At 53.7% G+C, this 18048-nt stretch overlaps 1 protein-coding gene across 2 annotated transcripts in view; it reads left to right on the top strand.

The window, feature by feature from the left end:
* The window catches only part of EFCAB6 (EF-hand calcium binding domain 6), a 150662-nt gene that overhangs the window by 52464 nt on the left and 80150 nt on the right, over positions 1–18048 (top strand). For both annotated transcript variants that reach the window (XM_054719619.1, XM_054719618.1), the window contains 3 exons: positions 3622–3770; positions 11713–11823; positions 13352–13457. In XM_054719619.1, the coding sequence (XP_054575594.1) occupies positions 3622–3770; positions 11713–11823; positions 13352–13457 (366 nt within the window). The remainder of the gene's footprint in view (positions 1–3621; positions 3771–11712; positions 11824–13351; positions 13458–18048) is intronic.

The raw sequence follows: 18048 nt of genomic DNA, 5'->3' as shown, positions 1-18048 counted from the left end.
GGGCAGAGTTCTGGTGTGCGGACTCGTTCCTTCATTTCAGGAAAGTCTCCCCGGTCCATCACTAGAGAATCCCCACCCCGCTCTCCGCCCCACTGCCTCCTTCCCGCTCCCTCCGCCCAGGGCCCTCCTGTTGCCCCCGGGCTGGACCACCGGGCCTGTCCTGACGGCCACCCCCCCCCCCCCGGCCTGCCCTAATCAGTGGGCTTCTGGAGTTCTCTCGAGCCATCCCTCCACCGGGGGTTCTAATCCCAGCCTCGGCGCTTGTTCTTGCTGATCCTAATTCGTTTATTAGTTCGCATAATGCTGTTGTTTTTGTTTTTTATTTCCATAGTTCTGAAATATCCCTTCTCATCTCTTTTTATTGTTTTATCAACGTGTCTTCAAGCTTTTCTTTCAACGAATTCATGTCTTTATTTAGTTCCTTTTTATGGCATCAAACCTTTGCAGGTGATGTGTTTGTATTTTTTCATATTATATTTCTTTTTAAAAAAATTTTTTTTTCTGTGAGTTTCCTTTGGAAAGCTTAGTGTTTCCTTTTCTTTTTATTTATTATTTAAAAAAATATATTTGTATTGATTTCAGAGAGGAAGGGAGAGGGAGAGAAAGAGAGAAACATCAATGATGAGAGAAAATCATGGATCAGCTGCCGCCGATACTCCCCACCCTGGGGAGTGAGCCAGCAACCTGGGCCTGTGCCCTGACCGGGAATTGAACCGTGACCTCCTGGTTCATAAGTTGATGCTCAACCACTGAGCGTGCCAGCCGGGCTCGTATTATGTTCCCATGCAGTCTGGGTTCTTGGTCTTCTGCTTGACATTTGTCTGTGCCTTGTAGTCTGTGTGCAGAGCTGCGAGACCATCGCCTTCCATCCTGGTGGTGCTTAGGACACAGTCCTCTTACTACGCGGGGAGCCCCACCGTCATCTCGCCAGGCAGTTTCCCATTATCCGCACCCGCACAGCGCACACGCTCCCATTATCCGCACCCGCACAGCGCACACGCTCCCATTATCCGCACCCGCACAGCGCACACGCTCCCATTGTCCGCACCCGCACAGCGCACACGCTCCCATTATCCGCACCCGCACAGCGCACATGCTCCCATTATCCGCACCCGCACAGCGCACACGCTCCCATTATCCGCACCCGCACAGCGCACACGCTCCCATTATCCGCACCCGCACAGCGCACACGCTCCCCTCGGCATCGACACCTGGACCGCCCCGTCTGTGCTGACCCGTTCGCTGCTGCCCACGTGGCCGTGCAGCCCCCGCTGGCCTGCGGAAGGCTCTCTGGGAATCAGGCCGGGGGTGCAGGCGCTGGCGAGGGTGTGGGGCGCACACTGCTCTGCTCCGTGGCAGTGCCAGCCTGTTCCCAGGTATCAGTGCCCGCGGCCGCAGACCTGGGCGCGCCGTTGTCCCACGGGCTCGCCAGCGCTTGGCGTGAGTTCACATTTTCCGTGTGAGGCGGGCGCGGTGGCATCTCAGCCACGCTTTCCCGTTCCACTTTTTAAAAACTGATGTGCCAAATGGCTTTTGGGCAACATTGCTTTGGGTGATTTTTGGTTAAAAAAATCCATTTTTAACAAATATTTAATGAGTTTGCCTACTTCCTGCCAAATTGTGCCTCATTCTTGGTAGTTATTAGTGAACAAAGCAGCCATAGTCTCTGCTTTCAGGAAGGTGGCATGATGGTGCTCCAGGGAGAGCGGTGTCAAATACACACACACACACACACACACACACACATTTACACTCACATTCTCACACATTCACACACACACACATTTACACTCACATTCTCACACATTCACACACACACTCACATTTACACTCACATTGTCATACACATTCACACACATTTATACTCACACACATTTACACTCACATTCTCACACACAATTCACACACACATTCACACTCACACACACGTACACACATATATTCACACATTCACACACTCACACAATTCACACACACATTCACACTCACACACATGTACACACATATATTCACATATTCACACACTCACACAATTCACACACACCTTCATACTCACACACTCACACACACACTCACACATTCACACACATGTTCACACTTACACACACTCACACACTCATAAATACAAAAAACATACAAACACCTCACCTGCTCCTGAGGCAGTGACAGCCGAGGAGAGGCACCACGAGAGACTAACAAGGGGCCGCATGTAGATCGGGGCCAGGAAACATTTAAACAAAGCAAACGTGTAAGCAGAAGTGGGCGCAGCTTTCGGTCGTCCACATGTGGCCGGCGCCACGCGTCGTGGAGAAGTGTGATGCCCACACGTGCCGGCGGCTGCTCGGCGGAAGGCACCTCCTGTGCCGGAGGACGGGGGCACTGGACGGACGTGCTGCCCGTGCTCCGTGATGCCCACGGCGGGGGTCACTGTACGACGGTGCTGAGACTCCCACGGTCCGCGTACCCTCTCTCGTGCTTTGCCGAACTGCTTGCTTTTTCATCTTGTGCTTCTTTATAAACAGTGACGATGAAGATTCCCGAAAGCCTAGGCGTGTCGCAGAGATCCCCCGTCTGTTTCCCTCCCTGCTCTTTCTCGAAAAATGCCGCTGTCAGAACCGTCCCGGACACAAACCTCATCGGAGACCAAACGCCGGAGGATGTTGACCGCGTTTCCTGGCTCCGCCTGGCTCTGGCGTCCCTCCTGGGGCCTCCCGGGCGCCCAGCTCCCTGAAAGAGGCGCGCAGACCTAGCCACATTTGGGGTGAAATTTACACAACTTCCTAAGAAGCCGAGGCTCTGTGACTCTCTCAATATTTTCAGAGCTTTCCCCTGGTTGTCCGGTATTGCGGGGCCCTCTGCGGAAGCTTTCCTGAGCCGGCTTCTTACGTTGCGGACAGACTCTTGTTCGTATGTCTCCGTGTCCCGGCAGCTTTTCCGAAGTCACCCTTCATACCTCGTTGGTGGCTGGTTTGTCTACCTTCTCACCCGGCCAGCAGGAAGAACTGAAATGGGACAGAGCGGAGAGGGTTGGCAATGCTGGAGAGTATTTATCCCTCACCAGTAAACAGCAGGACAGCCTTTGGCAGGAAAGCCAGTCTCCGGAGTCCTTTGATGAGTCACAGACTAAGTCATGGGCCAACCTACTTCACTGCATTTGCGGAGACCCACAAGCAAAGCTCATTCACCCGGTTCTCTCTCATTCTCGTTAAAGAATAAAGGAATGTCCAGTGTGTGCTGTTTGTGAGTCCTTAGCAGGGCTCCTCTGTAAAGCCACTTGGTTTTTAATGAGAGGTGGCCGTTTTCCGTGTGACGGACCGTAGTCAGGAGGAGCGGGGGGGCGGGCGCAGCGGGAAGGAAGGGGTGCGCCTGCCCTCAGCCTGCGTGTGGGGTGCTGCTCCGGGCGCTGCTGGTCCTGGGAGCCTGTCTGCCCGGCAGCGAGCAGCTGGCACCGGGACCCTGTTCTGCAGGAGCCATCAGTTAAACATTTGAGCTTCAGCGCCTGCCGTGGCCCTTTCTGATCAGTGTTCGGAGAGGGAAGTGGGAAGAGGTTTGGGGAAAAGAGCTTGCGTCGCCCTGTGAGGCGGGGTCTGCATGCTCCGCTCTCGTTTTAATCCGTTGCAGCTTGCCAAGTGCCGCGAGAAGGTGGAAAAGGCCCTGAGCGCCGGGGACCCCTCCAGGTGCGGGTACATCTCCCTCAACTACCTCAAGATCGTCCTCGACTCCTTCGTGTACCGGTTGCCGAGAAGGATCTTCATCCCGCTGATGAAAAGGTACGAGTCCCTGCTTCCTGGACGTCTTTTCCCTCACACGCCGGCCGCCCGCGAGGGAAGGAGGGCATCCCTTAGTTCCTATTAAAGGCTGTGGGTGTTCGCCGCTGAAAAGCTCAAACGCGCGTGGGAGCAAAGAGAGTGAGGGAATTATGCGCTCAGGTCCCCACGCCCTCAACCCCAGGTGTTTTTGAAACAAACACCAGACATCACATTTCGCTGGCAAGATCTCCAAAAGGTAAGAACTCTTAGAAACACGAAAACACGTTTTCACCCGTCGGAGAATTACTGACGGTGACAAACATCCAGTCAGGGTTCGGATGTGACCTGTTTTCTTTTATGGCGCGTATTTGAGTCCGGATCCACATCGGCCGCACACGTCAGCTGGTTGGTTTGCACAATTCTCTGCGGTCGCTGGGCCCCTCTCCGTCTGCTCACCATCCCCCGAGGCGCGTGTAGGAGCCACGCTGTTTGCTACGAGGAGTTTCTTACGACACGACTCTGTCGGTGGTGCCCGCAGTGACAGTCAGTACCCTCCCCCCCTCCCCCAGCCCGCCCGGAGCTGATAGGTCTGTGGACCCACGTCCAGTTTGGGGGCAAGAATTCTTCATAACGGACTGCTTGTCTCTTCGGTGATGTGCGTGGCCACGTTGACCGGACTAGTGTGCACGCACTCGGTCGCGAGTCTGCCGAGCGGTGATGTTGCAGTGATCCTCCTGCTCTTATTGGTGGGGCTGCTTCTGCAGTGAACGTGTCCCCTCCCCAGTGACGGCGACAAGAGGCCCCATCAACCTAAGAAAGGCAGGGACCCTGGGCTTCCTAGCACCTCCTAGAGCAATGAGCCATCGTCCTTGAAAAATAGTTCCAACCCATTTCGATTTGTTGTCATTCCATTGATACTCAGTCTGTTCCGTCGTGGTCGGGGGCGGGGGGTAGGGGGTGGGGAGGGGGCGCGGGGGAGCCTCGCATCGGCCCTGAGTCAGCTGCTGTCACCCTCGGAGTCTCTGTCGCTCTCTTGCTTTCTGGCTGACACATGCTCCCGGCTCCTTGGGTCATCTCTTGGCCCCGACCTGGAATCAGCCATTTCTCCAGGATCTGTTTCCTTCCTGTTGGGAGTGGAGTGTGGAGACCAAACTGGGTGAGGAGCTCAGAGAACCTTCCTCAGGGGAGCTTGGGTGGAGGCTCATGGGAAGATTGTCTTACGGAGCTCTGGGCGCTGCTGGGCACTCAGGTGACTTAGAAAGGAAAGGCCCAGGGGAAGGAAGAGGAAAAAGGGGTGCTAAGCTAGGCCAGTGTGTCATTTCGCACTGCACCCCCTTTCCTTCTCTGCGCCCTGTGTATGCAGAGTCGCCACATACAGCCACTGGCTCCCCCAGTGAAGGGCGCGGCGTGGCCCTGGGAGCGAGGATGCCACGGGCCAGCAAGCAGCTGTGTGGTCCCACCTGTGCCTGGTGGCGTTCCACAGGGTTGCCTCCTTGGACAACTGAAGGTCATACAGACATTTCTTTTTAGTTCATTTTCAGTTTTACAAGTAGCAGTTTAGTAGCAGCAAGGAAGATCAAAACCAGCGTCCCGTCCACCTCACGTAGCAAATTTACTGCTTTCATTTCCCACGCTCTCTTCTGCTTTGTGTCCGCATGCATCTATAACTTTCACATATTTGTAATCCGAGTGTGTCTCCAGTTTTATATTGTGCTTTTTAAATAGGAACGCATATTACAGACATCCTTCATACTGCCGTGGTGGTCTTCCGAGTTGTAAGTGTAATGGATACATATTGAGTGCTTCTCTCTGCCAGACATTGTGGGGGTGCTAAGAAGGCGGAAATCAGCGTGGCCGACCAGGGTGGTGGTGGCGGTGGAGGCGGTGACGGGTGCAGGGAGTGAGTGTAGTAGGAGGCCACCGCAGCCAGTGCCGTGCTTCCGGGACAGCCTGTTCCAGCCAGCGACTGGGGTTTCCCGAGTCGTGCCCTTTCCCACATTCGCCCAGAGTTCCCGGTGGAACAGGGCACAAGCGACAATGGCAAGGTGAATGCCCAGCGGCTTAATGCTATGAGCTGTAAATTAGGTGTGTCCCCTGGTGCGTGTATGTGGAAGTAAAGACTTGTCAATTATCCCTTAAGAAGTATATAGATACCTTTTAATCCCTCTGACTTTCATAATCTCCCTTATCTGATTTAAAAATAATATGTTCTTACTAGAGGCCCAGTGCATGAAATTCGTGCACTCAGGGGGTTCCCTCAGCCTGGCCTGTGCCCTCTTGCAGTCCGGAAGCCCTTGGGGGATGTCCGACTGCCGGGCCTAGGCAGAACGCGTGTTTGAGAGTTATTCCTCGCAGGACCTGAAGGTGTTGTTCCTGGTCCTCTGGTGGGGTTCCCCGCTTGCTGTTTCCCTCAGTTGCATGGTAAGCTCTTCGGGTCGAAGTTCTCATCCTATCTAATAAAAGAGTACTATGCAAATTGACCATCACTCCAACACACAAGATGGCTGTCCCCATGTGGACACAAGATGGCTACCACAAGATGGCCTGCAGGGGAGGGCAGTTGTGGACGATCAGGCCAGCAGAGGAGGGCAGTTAGGGGTGACCTGGCTGGCAGAGGAGGGCAGTTGGGGGAAACCAGGCCTGCAGGGGAGGGCAGTTGGGGGTGACCAGGCCTGCAGGGGAGGACAGTTGGGGGGGACCCAGGCTTGCAGGGGAGGACAGTTAGGGGTGACCAGGCTAGCAAGGGAGGGCAGTAAGGGAAGGGCAGTTGGAGGCGACCAGGCTGGCAGGGGAGGACAGTTAGGGGTGACCAGGCTGGCAGGGGAGGGCAGTTAGGGGCAATCAGGTCAGCAGGGGAGCAGTTAGGCATCAATCAGGCTGGCAGGGAGTGGTTAGGGGGTGATCAGGCTGGCAGGCAGAAGCAGTTAGTGGCAATCAGGCAGGCAGGCAGGTGAGCAGTTGGGAGCCAGAAGTCCTGGATTGTGAGAGATGTTTGACTGCCCCGGCAGGATCGGGCCTAAACAGTCAGTCGGACATCCCCCAAGGGGTCCCAGATTGGAGAGGGTGCAGGCTGGGCTGAGGGAATTTCGTGCACCGGGCCTCTAGTCATATATAATATAAGCCTAATATGCTAAGTGTCCTGTCGTCTGTTCAACCAATCTAAGTGTAATATGCTAATGATATGCTAAGGTTGTTCAACCGCTCGCTATGACATACACTGACCACCAGGGGGCAGACAGTCGAGTGGTCGACCAGTCGCTATGACATGCACTGACCATCAGGGCAGACGCTCTGACCAGTAGGTTAGCTTGCTACTGGGGTCCAGCCAATTGGGACTGAGCGAGACAGGCCAACATGCCCTGGAGCCCTCCCCCAGTCCTTGCCAGGCTGGCCAACCTCCCACGTTCCTCCCTGGCCCCAATCATGCACCAGTGGGGTCCCTCGGCCTGGCCTGTGCCCTCTCACAATCCGGGCTGAGAGACCTCCCACTCAGTGAATGATTTTGTGCCTCTAGTTTTAATATAATCACAGACACGAATCTTCTTTTGCAATGTCTTCTGTGGCTTAAAAATATGTAAATTCATCATTCGTACCCAGGCTTGAAAAAAACATTTTCTACGCTGCTTGTTTTTTGTTGTTGTTTTTATCCTTTGAAAACAAAACAAAACATTTTATAATACATTCTGACATAAGGTAGTATCCAAATTAAATTATTTTTCCAAATAGGTAATCTACCATCGCCACTTTTTAGCACTAACCAGGTGGTCTCCTAAGAGAGAACCTGCCGGGTTCTGCACCAGACAATTGGCCCAGGAGAACGAGCTCGAGGTGAGACTCGTGTCGGCAGCGAGCGGCCCAGGTGGCCCTGCCCCGGGTGCTCCTCTTTGCTTTGGTCCGTAGGGATGGAGGAGAGATGGGAGGGAAGTAGGGGCTGTGCGGGCGCGACCTCAGGGGGCACGTGAGGGAGGCTGTGGGCAGGGGAACCCCTCTATACCCTGAGTGTGGGGGGTCTACGCATCTGCGCGGACACACCTGGAAGATGGGGTGGGTCCCGTGCCCGACCACTGCAATAAAGCGAGCATTGCAATAAAGCAGGTCGGGATCTTCTTGCTTTCAATTAGTAAAAACACACTATTTTGAAGCTCAGTAAAGCGAGGTATCTCTGTAGATAAGTTAAAACTCATGAAACTACGTGGAGAGCCAACGTCCATTTTATTGCACTTTCATTTAAGAAGTGAAATTTAAAAACTCATGCTTTTTTTAAGCCCAGTAATACAGGAAACAATAAAGAAGGAAGCAAAATAAAATCTGATCTCTCCTGCCTAACAAAACGATGTGAGAAATTATTCTGATATCCAATTTAAGAATGGGCAATATAGGAAAAAATAGGCGTCTTTTTAAGTGTGTTGTTTTTTTTAACTACTCAGGGTCTAGAGCTAAATTTAAAACGCTAACAGCTTGGTAATGAGGCATAAAATCTTATCCAAATAATGGTTCAGAGACTCGAAAAGCTGTTTCCCCGTGTATTTTTAATGGAGCAGTAGACGGTGCTCGAACAGCGAACGCAGCCGGTATGACCACCACGCTGTGCTCCCGGAGCCGCCCGCCTTCACACCAGGTGACCTTTAACGGCCAGTGGAGGCAGGAGAGCGGGTTCAGGAGGAGTGGGAGGACGGGTCAACGCTGCGGGACTCGGTTCACCGGAGACAGAGCTCTCCGTCCATCCATGTGAGAGCGGGCCTCCCCCAGACCCTCTCCTGCTGAGAACGGCCCGCTCGCGCTGCTCCCACGTTGGCTGCGGAGCTGCCCGCAGAGAGCGAGCCCTCTCGCCGCTGTCTGAAGCGGGACAGCAGAACCGGGGACAGCTCCAGTCTCTGTCCAAAGCGTCGCTCGGTGTCTAAGACCTCTTCCACTTCCACGCCTTTCTTTCTTTTTTTTCTTTTTTTCTTTTTTCACTTTTTTAAATTTAGGTATTATATGTGTACATATCTTACCATTGCTCCCCCCACCCCACTCCCATATATGCCCTCACCCTCCAGAGTTTTGCGTCCATTGGTTATGCTTATATGCATGCATACAAGTCCTTCGGTTGATCTCTTATCTCCCCCACCTCTCCCTAACCTTCCCCCTGTAATTTGACAGTCTGTTTGATGCTTTACTGTCTCTGTATCTATCTTTTTGTTCATCAGTTTATAATGTTCTTTTTTTTTATTTTATTGATTTTTTACAGAGAGGAAGGGAGAGAGATAGAGAGTTAGAAACATCGATCAGCTGCCTCCTGCACATCCCCCACTGGGGATGTGCCCGCAACCAAGGTACATGCCCCTGACCGGAATCGAACCCGGGACCCTTCAGTCCTCAGGCTGACGCTCTATCCACTGAGCCAAACCGGTTTCGGCTATAATGTTCTTTATTATCCATAAATGAGTGAGATCATGTGGTATTTTTCTTTCATTGACTGGCTTATTTCACTTAGCATAATGTTCTCCAATTCCATCCAGGTTGCTGCAAATGGTAGGAATTCAGGAAAAGGCGAAGCCAGGCGTGAGGCAAGATCAGGGGTCCCGGGACCGGGGCTGGGCAGGGTGTGACTCTAGGGGTGCAGAGGGAGCGTGGGGCGAGGGAGCTGGTCCCTGCCCTGCCGTGATACTGATCCGGGCTCACATGGGCCAGGTCTAGGCAGCCAGCAGATGCTGTGAGCTGATTGAGGGTCTTTCCCCCAAGAAGGGGGGATTCAGTGAAGTCACTGGTGGGGTAGACATGATCCCTGTGGCCTGAAGGGGCCGGAGAGAGGGGGTCACTGAGCAAGAACCAAGGCTGACCGAGAGGGTCCAAAAGCAGGGAAGCCTCGGGAGGAGAATGAACAGAGGGCGTCAAACTACTGTCATAACCCACCGTTGGGCATTGCCACCTGTGCCTAGCAATCCGCCGGCCAATCCATCTCTCTCTCTCTCGACCACGTACACGGTGCTGGCAGCAGCAGCAGTGATCATAACCACCATCCAGTATTGCCTGCCGTCATCATAGCCACAGAGCGGTGCCGCTGTTAGCTGCTAACGACCCCTAGGTCACAGTGGCCATGACATAAGGAAGGTGACGTCGCCTAAGAGACGCTAACAGGGCAGATTGCCCTGGTTACGTAATCGGGGAAGGCTCCTTGCGAGCGTCATGGTTAAACCAAGTCTCGACAGAGGGACAGAGTCAGGGAGCTGAAGTGTGGGAAGTGGGTAACGACGGGGAAGGAGCGTGGCGTCCGGCAAAGGACGCGGCGGGTGTGGGAGCCAGGACAGGCGGAGCAGAGCCCCGTGAAGGACGGGAGGGCCGGGTGGCCGGCGCCGGGGAGCAGAGATGCTGGTAGGGCCCAGCTGCGGGCTGAGTGATGGGAGGGCTTTGGTTTTATCAAGAGCGTGGAGCGTCGTGGAGAGACTGGAAGAAGAGAGGAATCTGCTCCAGGTGCGTTTCGGAGAGAGCAGGCCGGTCCAAGGACGGAGACTTCCCGGGGAAGGCGAGCGGGATACAGACCTATCGGGCTTGTGGCGATAATTCGAGTGAAAGAGAGGGACGCTCGGCTTCTCGTGCGGACGCTCAGACGGATGGACAGCTGGGTGGGTGGTGCACGGGTGACCTGAGCTGAGCTGGCGAGACTCGGGGACTGTGACCTTAAAGAAACCAGCCTTGTCCCCCGCCGTCCCTTCATCTCACGCCCTTGGCCTTGCTCTCTCGCCCCTGGCTGAACACGGAGAGACCTCGCCTTGTCTGTTTGGCTGGATTGGCAGTTGCAGGAGCCATCCTCGCAGAGCAGTCAGTTGTGGGTTCGATTACACGTGGACTGTGCCTCACCCCGTCAGGGCCTGGTGCGGGCAGGAACCAGGGGCCTGGGAGCCGCTGCTCTCTCTCCCCGCTTTGCATTTGCTTCCTTCTTCATTGTGCAAACTTGTTCTCTGGCTCCTCCAGGGGTTGGAGAGCCCCGAGGAGGGAGAGGAAGAAGGGGGGAGGAGAGTTCTCCTGGCCGGTGCTGCCTGAGCGGGAAGCTGCACCCCGGCCACCCAGGGTCGGTCGGTGTCCCTCGCCTGGGAGCCTGGGCTGGGCGTGTGGGTGGCACCTCCGGCCACACATCCTGGTTCTTTGATGAGGGCGATTGCACCTCCATCTCGGTCCACCGCGCCCCCTCCTCCGCTCCTGGCCCTGGAAGCAGAAGGAAACCCTCTGTGCGGGGCTCCAGGTGACGCCCTGGGAGGGGCCGGGGGGACCCATGTGGTTGTGGACACACACGCGCACTTGCTCTCTCACGGCGCCCACAGCTGATCCACACAGAGCGGTCAGTGCGGGCAGTTCGCCTCCCGCACACGTGGCACCTCACGCCTTGCTCAAGGGCCTCACCCCTGGTGTGGAGGCACGGAGGGCGCTTCGTGGGGTAACAGGGCAGTGGGGGCGGGAGTGACTGAGCGGGGATGCTGCCCTGCAGGCGGGCGGGGCTCTCTGACCTGTTAGCTCTGCTCCTTCCAACAACCACCCCCCCCCCCCCCCCCACACTCACACAGGAGAGGTTAGCCTGGCCCGCCCGGCACCCCAGGCTGCCCTCCCGCCTCACGGTCCACATCCCCAGTCACCTGCAGCCCTTCTGCCACGTGAGGTCCCGCAGCCAGAGCCGGGCGGAGGCACGAGGGCCTTCCCGCTGCCCGCACCGGGCCGGGCCCTCAGATGGCGCGTTTGAAAGGCTCGGTTCCGGCGGTAGGATTTTAACAAACCTTCGTTTCTTCCTTCAGCGCCAGCTCCTGCTAATGGGATCCAGGGACACGGAGATGTGGGAGCAGTTTGATTTTCCTTTGCTGTTAAAAGATCTCTGTAGTACTGTTTGACCAAATTCTTAGGAAATGCATTGCTGCCCTTTAAAATTCAGTATTGAGCATCTAATCCGTATAGTGCTACAGGAATAATGTTTAAAACGCTTTCTAATGCCCAGATTTGGACTCAGAACCACCAACAGAATCTACTGGAAGCAGTTTCTTACGTTGCTACACGACCCTCAGTGGTCGGAGGCTCAGAGTTCAGATCCCCCAGCCAAAAAGGACAGGTATGTAAAAGCCCCTACCTTTTAGTTATACGTGTCATAGCATGTCAAAGGTTAGAGGGCATCTGAATTCCTTGCTCCTCATTTACTAATGGAAAATTAGTCTGCAGGAATAATTATGAACTTGACGGAGTGACTTCCAGTTTGTCAGTTATGTTCTATACATGCTGACTTAGAATCGCCTTATACCTAAAGGTAGGCGTAGCTGTTATTCCAATTTCTAGATGGAAAGAGGAGGCTGCGGGGTGGCTGGCCAGGTCATGTGCTTAGAGAGCAGCGGAGGCCGACGCCACATGCACCCACGCTCGCCGCCAGCGCTGCCCTGCGCTCTGAGTGTCCTTGTAAAATGGGGCACAAACACGCATCTGTTAGGTATGACAGGGAAAGGGGTGCCACTGGCAACTGAGTCTCTGCCCTCTCTGCGCGGTGCAGACGTGCGGGGCGCAGGGGACCGGGCCCTTGACCCCTTATTTCTGCCTCGCTCCCGTGTCTGTCATCACGTGGGATTTGCGTTGTCGCATCAATGGTGGTGCGGCCCCACGATGTGGGAAAGCGCTCCACAGAGAGACGCGTTAGAATCAGGCTTCGCTCTCAGGAGGGCTGTTCACGCTGATGGGCGCCTGTCCGTGGCCCGTGTGAGTCTCAGAGGGAGAGCCGGCCTCTGCGCTCAGCGCGCCCCAGAGCACCGCCTCCCCTGAAGCCGGCGCCCAGGTCATTCCCGCCGCGGGGTCATGAATACCTGATGGACAGCCATACCAGCCTTCAGTGCTCAGAGCCCCCACCCCCACCCCCCACCCCCGTTCCTGGGGTGCACCTCTGTGAGTTCATTTCTTTTCTTTTTTGTTTGTTAATCCTCATCTGAGGATATTTTTTCATTGACTTTTAAAGAGAGTGGAAGGGAGGGGGAGAGGCAGAGAGAGAGAGAGAGAGAGAAACATCAATGTGAGAGAGACACATCAATTGGTTGCTTCCCGCACACGCCCCGGTGATTGTGGTATCTTTCCATCCTTGTCTGAGGATATGTTCATTGATTTTTAGAGAGAGGGGAAGAGAGAGAAAGAAAGAAATATCAATGTGAGAAACAGATGGGTTGCCTCCCATACACCCGACCTGGGATTGAACCCACAACCTAGGCACATGCCCTGACCAGATTCGAACCCGCAGCCCTGCAGTGTGCGGGCTGATGGTCCAGCCAACTGAGCCGCTCCGGCCAGGGCACAGACTGGCTAGAAGGCTGGGCACAGGCAGAGGGCAGAGGGCAAGGGGGCAGAGGGGCATGGGGCGGGAAGCGCTGGCTCAGCAGAGCAAACCCTGGCAGCTGCGGCGCCCGCAGCCCTTGTAGGAGCCACACCGACCAGGCTGCCGGGCCAGCCCCGCGCCTGCGCTTTCGGGAGAAGAGCTGTCCACAGGGAGACCGTTATTATAGCTGCTGTGAGGGTGGCTTTTAGAGTTTTGTTTTGCATTATGTAAGAACAAATCCTAGTCAAGAACATGCTTCTATTTCTGATTTTTCCTCTTAATCTTCTTGTAGCACCAACTCTAGAAATCAGTGTTGCAGGGAAAATATTATCACCAAGTTATTCAGACGAGAAGACCACTACACACTGCTGCGGAAGACACTGCTGATGGTCAACGCGGTAAGGGTTCGAGGCCCTTCTCTGAAGGACGCACTGTATCTGAGGCTGCCAGGGTGCTGGTCGGAGCAAGGCCGGCAGTAGCTGGGTGTGCACCCACTTATCCGGCCGACAGACGGTGCTTTCTGTGTTGTTAATCCTCACTGAGGGCATTCCTCATTGGTTTTAGAGAGAGTGGGAGGGAGAGGGAGAGACAGAGAGACACACATCGATTGGTTGCCTCCTGCATGTGCCCCGACCAGGACTGGGTATCGAGCCTGCAACTGAGGTACGTGCCCTTGACCGGAATCAAACCTGGGATCCTTCAGTGGGTGAGCCAAGCTGGCTAGGCCATCGCGTGTTTGTGGAGCCCCTGTTTATGCTGGGAGCTGCTCGGAGCGCTTAGGAATCCACGGCTTGGCCTCCGGAGTCCGTCTCGTCGGTGGGACCGATGACATAACATTTATTGCGCTACAGGGAGACGCACAGGGGCGAGAACAGTGCATGGCCAGGTCGCTAAGAGTGGGGGGGCTGCTGGGTCGATGAGTAACCCAGACCCCTGAATGCCCCCCTCAGCCTAGAGTTTAGGGCTCACACCCTGCTTGTGGCTCAGCAGGAGCATTAGCTGCAGAGCTGCCTGCTTAGCCGGGCGGCTGTCCTGCAGAGGGGCTGACTCAGGAGCCTGCACCTCGCGCCCAGACATTAGCCCGTCCCGCTGGGCTGTGCGTTTGAGAGGCGTGGCACGGGGTAGTTTTGATACTGAGGTGACATTTCTCAAGGTCGTTCTTTACGAAGCACATTCAGAACCCGAGTCTCTACCAGACGCCAGCACCGCTGTGCATTCCTCCCCTCAGAGGCGCCACTTGGGCACCGCGTCAGCCTTCCCAGGCCCGGAGAGCACAGGGCGGGCTGGGCGGGTGCCCTCTGCCTGGTGACCACCCCCTCTGCTCGGTCCGTCCTCCGGGCCGTGCGGGGTTTTCGGGCGGACGTCTTCGCTGGCGACCCTGTGAGTGACCTCGAGGCCGCATTGACCTGGCCGCTGACTGAGCAGCAATAGGGGGCGCTTAGCGCGTGCCAGGCGCCGGCTGTCACCCGTGCAGCCGCCCAGCTCCGTGAGGGGCTGTTCTTGATCCCGTGTCCTTTGGCTTCGTCCCCGTTGGCTGAGGAGGGCGCAGGGGGCATGCGGCCTGAGGCTCCCTGGTGAGTTCGGGCCGGGATTCAAACCTCCAAACTGGCTGCTCCAGAGCCACACCCAGAGCCGCACCCAGAGCCAAACCACACCCAGAGCCCCACCCAGAGCCAAACCACACCCAGAGCCGCACCCAGAGCCAAACCACACCCAGAGCCAAACCACACCCAGAGCCAAACCACACCCAGAGCCGCACCCAGAGCCGCACCCACAGCCGCACCCAGAGCCGCACCCAGAGCCAAACCACACCCAGAGCCGCACCCAGAGCCGCACCCAGAGCCGCACCCAGAGCCGCACCCAGAGCCGCCTGGAGTTGCTAGCTGGCCGCCCCTTAAAGATAAATGAAGGCTTTGTGAGCGCCGCTTCTATTATTAATTGAAGAAGCAATTTTAATTAAAAATAGTGCACCTGCTTCTCTACTGATGGAGGGCTGTGATAATGCGAACTGGCGGCCGCAAGTCCGAGGCTGTCGGACCCTCCTTGGCGTGCTGTTCACGTGGGGAGCCACGGGGCACGGTGGAGGTGAGGATGCGCCCGCCACGCCGGGCTGCGCTGGGCGCTCAGGCTGAGGGCACGGCGGACGATGCAGGGTTCCTGCCCACGACCAGCTCACACTCTGAGTGTCAGACCAGCAGTGACCACCGGATGCCCCAGAGGATCAGAGAGCAAGGTTTCTGAGAGGGATTCCCCACCCCCAAGTCCCCACTCCCACCCCCATTCCCCACCCCTACCCCCACCCCCACTCCCCACTTGCCTTGGTCCTGACCCCATCCTGGGACCTGGAGGGAGAGACGAGGAGGAGCAGGCTGGGGACCTCGCCTGCTGCAGGGACAGCCCTGGGAAGGTCCCCTCCTGCTGTAGAGAGGGTGCGGGGTCAGCAGAGGGCTGCTCACACCTGCTCCAGGTCCTGCCCCGGCAGCTGCGTGTGCCGCTCCGCACGCTGCGCCATCGCTGAGTGCGCCCGGGCACCCGACCCCTACGTTCCCGTCAGGCGTGGCTGTCCTTCCGTCACCCAGAAACAGCTGTGCCCTGCCTCCTCCCCGCCTCATGCCTTCCGTGTCATATTTGCAGTTCACATGCTTTTGTAAATAGAAAGTCTAAAAGAATCCTAAAAACACATGAGAATTAATAAGAGCTTAGAAAGTCATTAGATATAGGTCAATATGCAAAGAGAAACAGCATTCCTATATACAGCAATAAGCAATTAGAAAAAAAGTTTTAAAATACCATTTCTAATCATATTTTTTAAAAATTAAATACCTAGAAATATATGTAACAAACAATGTGCGGATTCTCTATGTTGCAGACTACAAAGATTGGTTATAGAAATAATACCAACCCTTCACAAACATTCAGGATATATCGGAGTAAGCCAGATAAAAAAATACCACAAGAAAAGAAAACCATAGACCAATATCCTTCATGAATTAGCAAAGCAAATCCAGAAATATATGAAAAGGATTAAATGCTATGACCATGTGGGATTTATTCCAGGATTGCAAGGTTTGTTTAACTTCCAAAAAATCAATTAATGTAATACACAGTGTTAGTAGAATTAAGGACAAAGCCGCATGATCATCTCAATAGATGAAGAAAAAGTATCTGAAAAACCCAGCGCTCATTCATGATAACAGCTCCTGAAAAGTTAGGAATAGGAGGGACATACCCAACCTGCTCAAGGGCATTTATGAGGAACTCATAGTCAAGACCAAAGACTTTTCCTAGAGATCAGGAAAGCACAAGAATGAAAGCTCTTGCTACTTCTGTTCAACATTGTACGGAAGTTCTAGACAAGCAGTCAGAAAGGAAGAGAAATAAAGGCGTTCAGACTGGAAAGGAAGAAGTAAACTGTCTTTATTCACACACCATAGGGTCTTGTAATAGAAAGTTCTAAGGGATGCACACACGCACTGCAAGAACTAATGCGTGAGTTCAGGTTGCAGGATATGAGATCAGCACACACAGTTCAGTTACATTTGTATAAACCAGCGATGTGAAATCTGGAAATGAGTGTCAGGAAGCCATTCCTCTCCCAGTAGATCGAAAAGAATAAAATGCCTGGGGACAAATTCAACAAAAGTAGTACCCGGCTTGTACACTGAAAATTATGAAACGTTATTAAAAGAAAAAAGATAAATGAAGAGATAGTCCGTATACATGGATTGGAACATTCATTAAGATTGCAAATCTTGTCCTAGCTGATTTGGCTCAGTGGATAGAGGGTCGGTCTGCGGACTGAAGGGTTCCAGGTTCAATTCCAGCCAAGGGCACATGCCTGGGTTGTGGGCTCGATCCTCAGCAGGAGGCGGCTGATCAATGATTCTTATCATTGATGTTTCTATCTCTCTCTCCCTCTCCCTTCCTCTCTGAAATCAATAAAGAAATATATATTTTAAAAAACTTTTTTAGAAGATTGCAAATCTTTCCAAACTGATCTATAAATTCAGTGCAAACTACATCAAGATCCAAGCTGGCTCTTTTTTTTTTTTTTGGCAGAAATTGAAAAACTAATCTTAAAAATTCATATGGAAATGAAAGTTGGCAGAAAAGCCAAAGCAATCTTGGAAAAGAAGAATGAAGTGAGAGTACATCCCTTCCAGGTTAGGAATCTTCTTCGTGTAAAGCCACAGTAATACAGACAGCCTGGAACTGGCAGGAGGAGAGGCATACTGGTCAGCGGAGGAGAACTGAGAGGAGAGAAATAAACCTTCAAACTGTGGTCACCCAGTTTGACAAATTCAGGGGGTGTTGGGGGAACGAATAATCTCAACAAATGGTGTTGAGACAGTTGGATATCCATATGCAAAGAGGCAAATTAACTTAACATCACATGCAAAAATTAACTTAAAATGGTCCCTAGAGAGACCTAAATATAAGAGCTAAAACGATAAAACTCTTAGAAGACATGCGTAAATCTTTGTGACCCTGTGTTAGGCAACGAGTTTTTAGATATGACACTAAAAGCATGATCCATTAAAAAAAAACCCCAATAAATTGTATTTATCAAAATTCAAATATTTTGTGTGCCAGAAGATATCATTAAGAAAATGAAAAGAAGGCCACAGACTAGGAGACAACATATGTAAATGAAATATCTGGCCAAGGACCTGTATGTAAATAGAGTATGTAAGAACACTTAGACCTTAATAAGAAGACAACCCAATTTTAAAAATGGGCCAAAGATTTTAAAAGACAATTCACCAAAGAAGGTATACAAATAGTCAGGGAGCACATAGAAAGATGCTCAAGCCCTAACCGGTTTCTCGGTGGTTAGAGGGTCAGCACACAGACTGAAGGGTCTGGGGTTCGATTCTGGTCAAGGGCATGTACCTGGGTTTCAGGCTTGATCCCTGCCCTGGTCCGGGCGCATACGGAGGCAGCCAATAGATGTGTCTCTCTCACTCTCTCACATTGATGTTTCTCTCT

The sequence above is a fragment of the Eptesicus fuscus genome, chromosome 7, assembly GCF_027574615.1.
Source record: "Eptesicus fuscus isolate TK198812 chromosome 7, DD_ASM_mEF_20220401, whole genome shotgun sequence".
Lineage (NCBI taxonomy): Eukaryota > Metazoa > Chordata > Mammalia > Chiroptera > Vespertilionidae > Eptesicus > Eptesicus fuscus.
The sequence above is the reverse complement of the archived record's forward strand: the minus strand, read 5'-3'. Positions and strand labels throughout refer to the sequence as shown.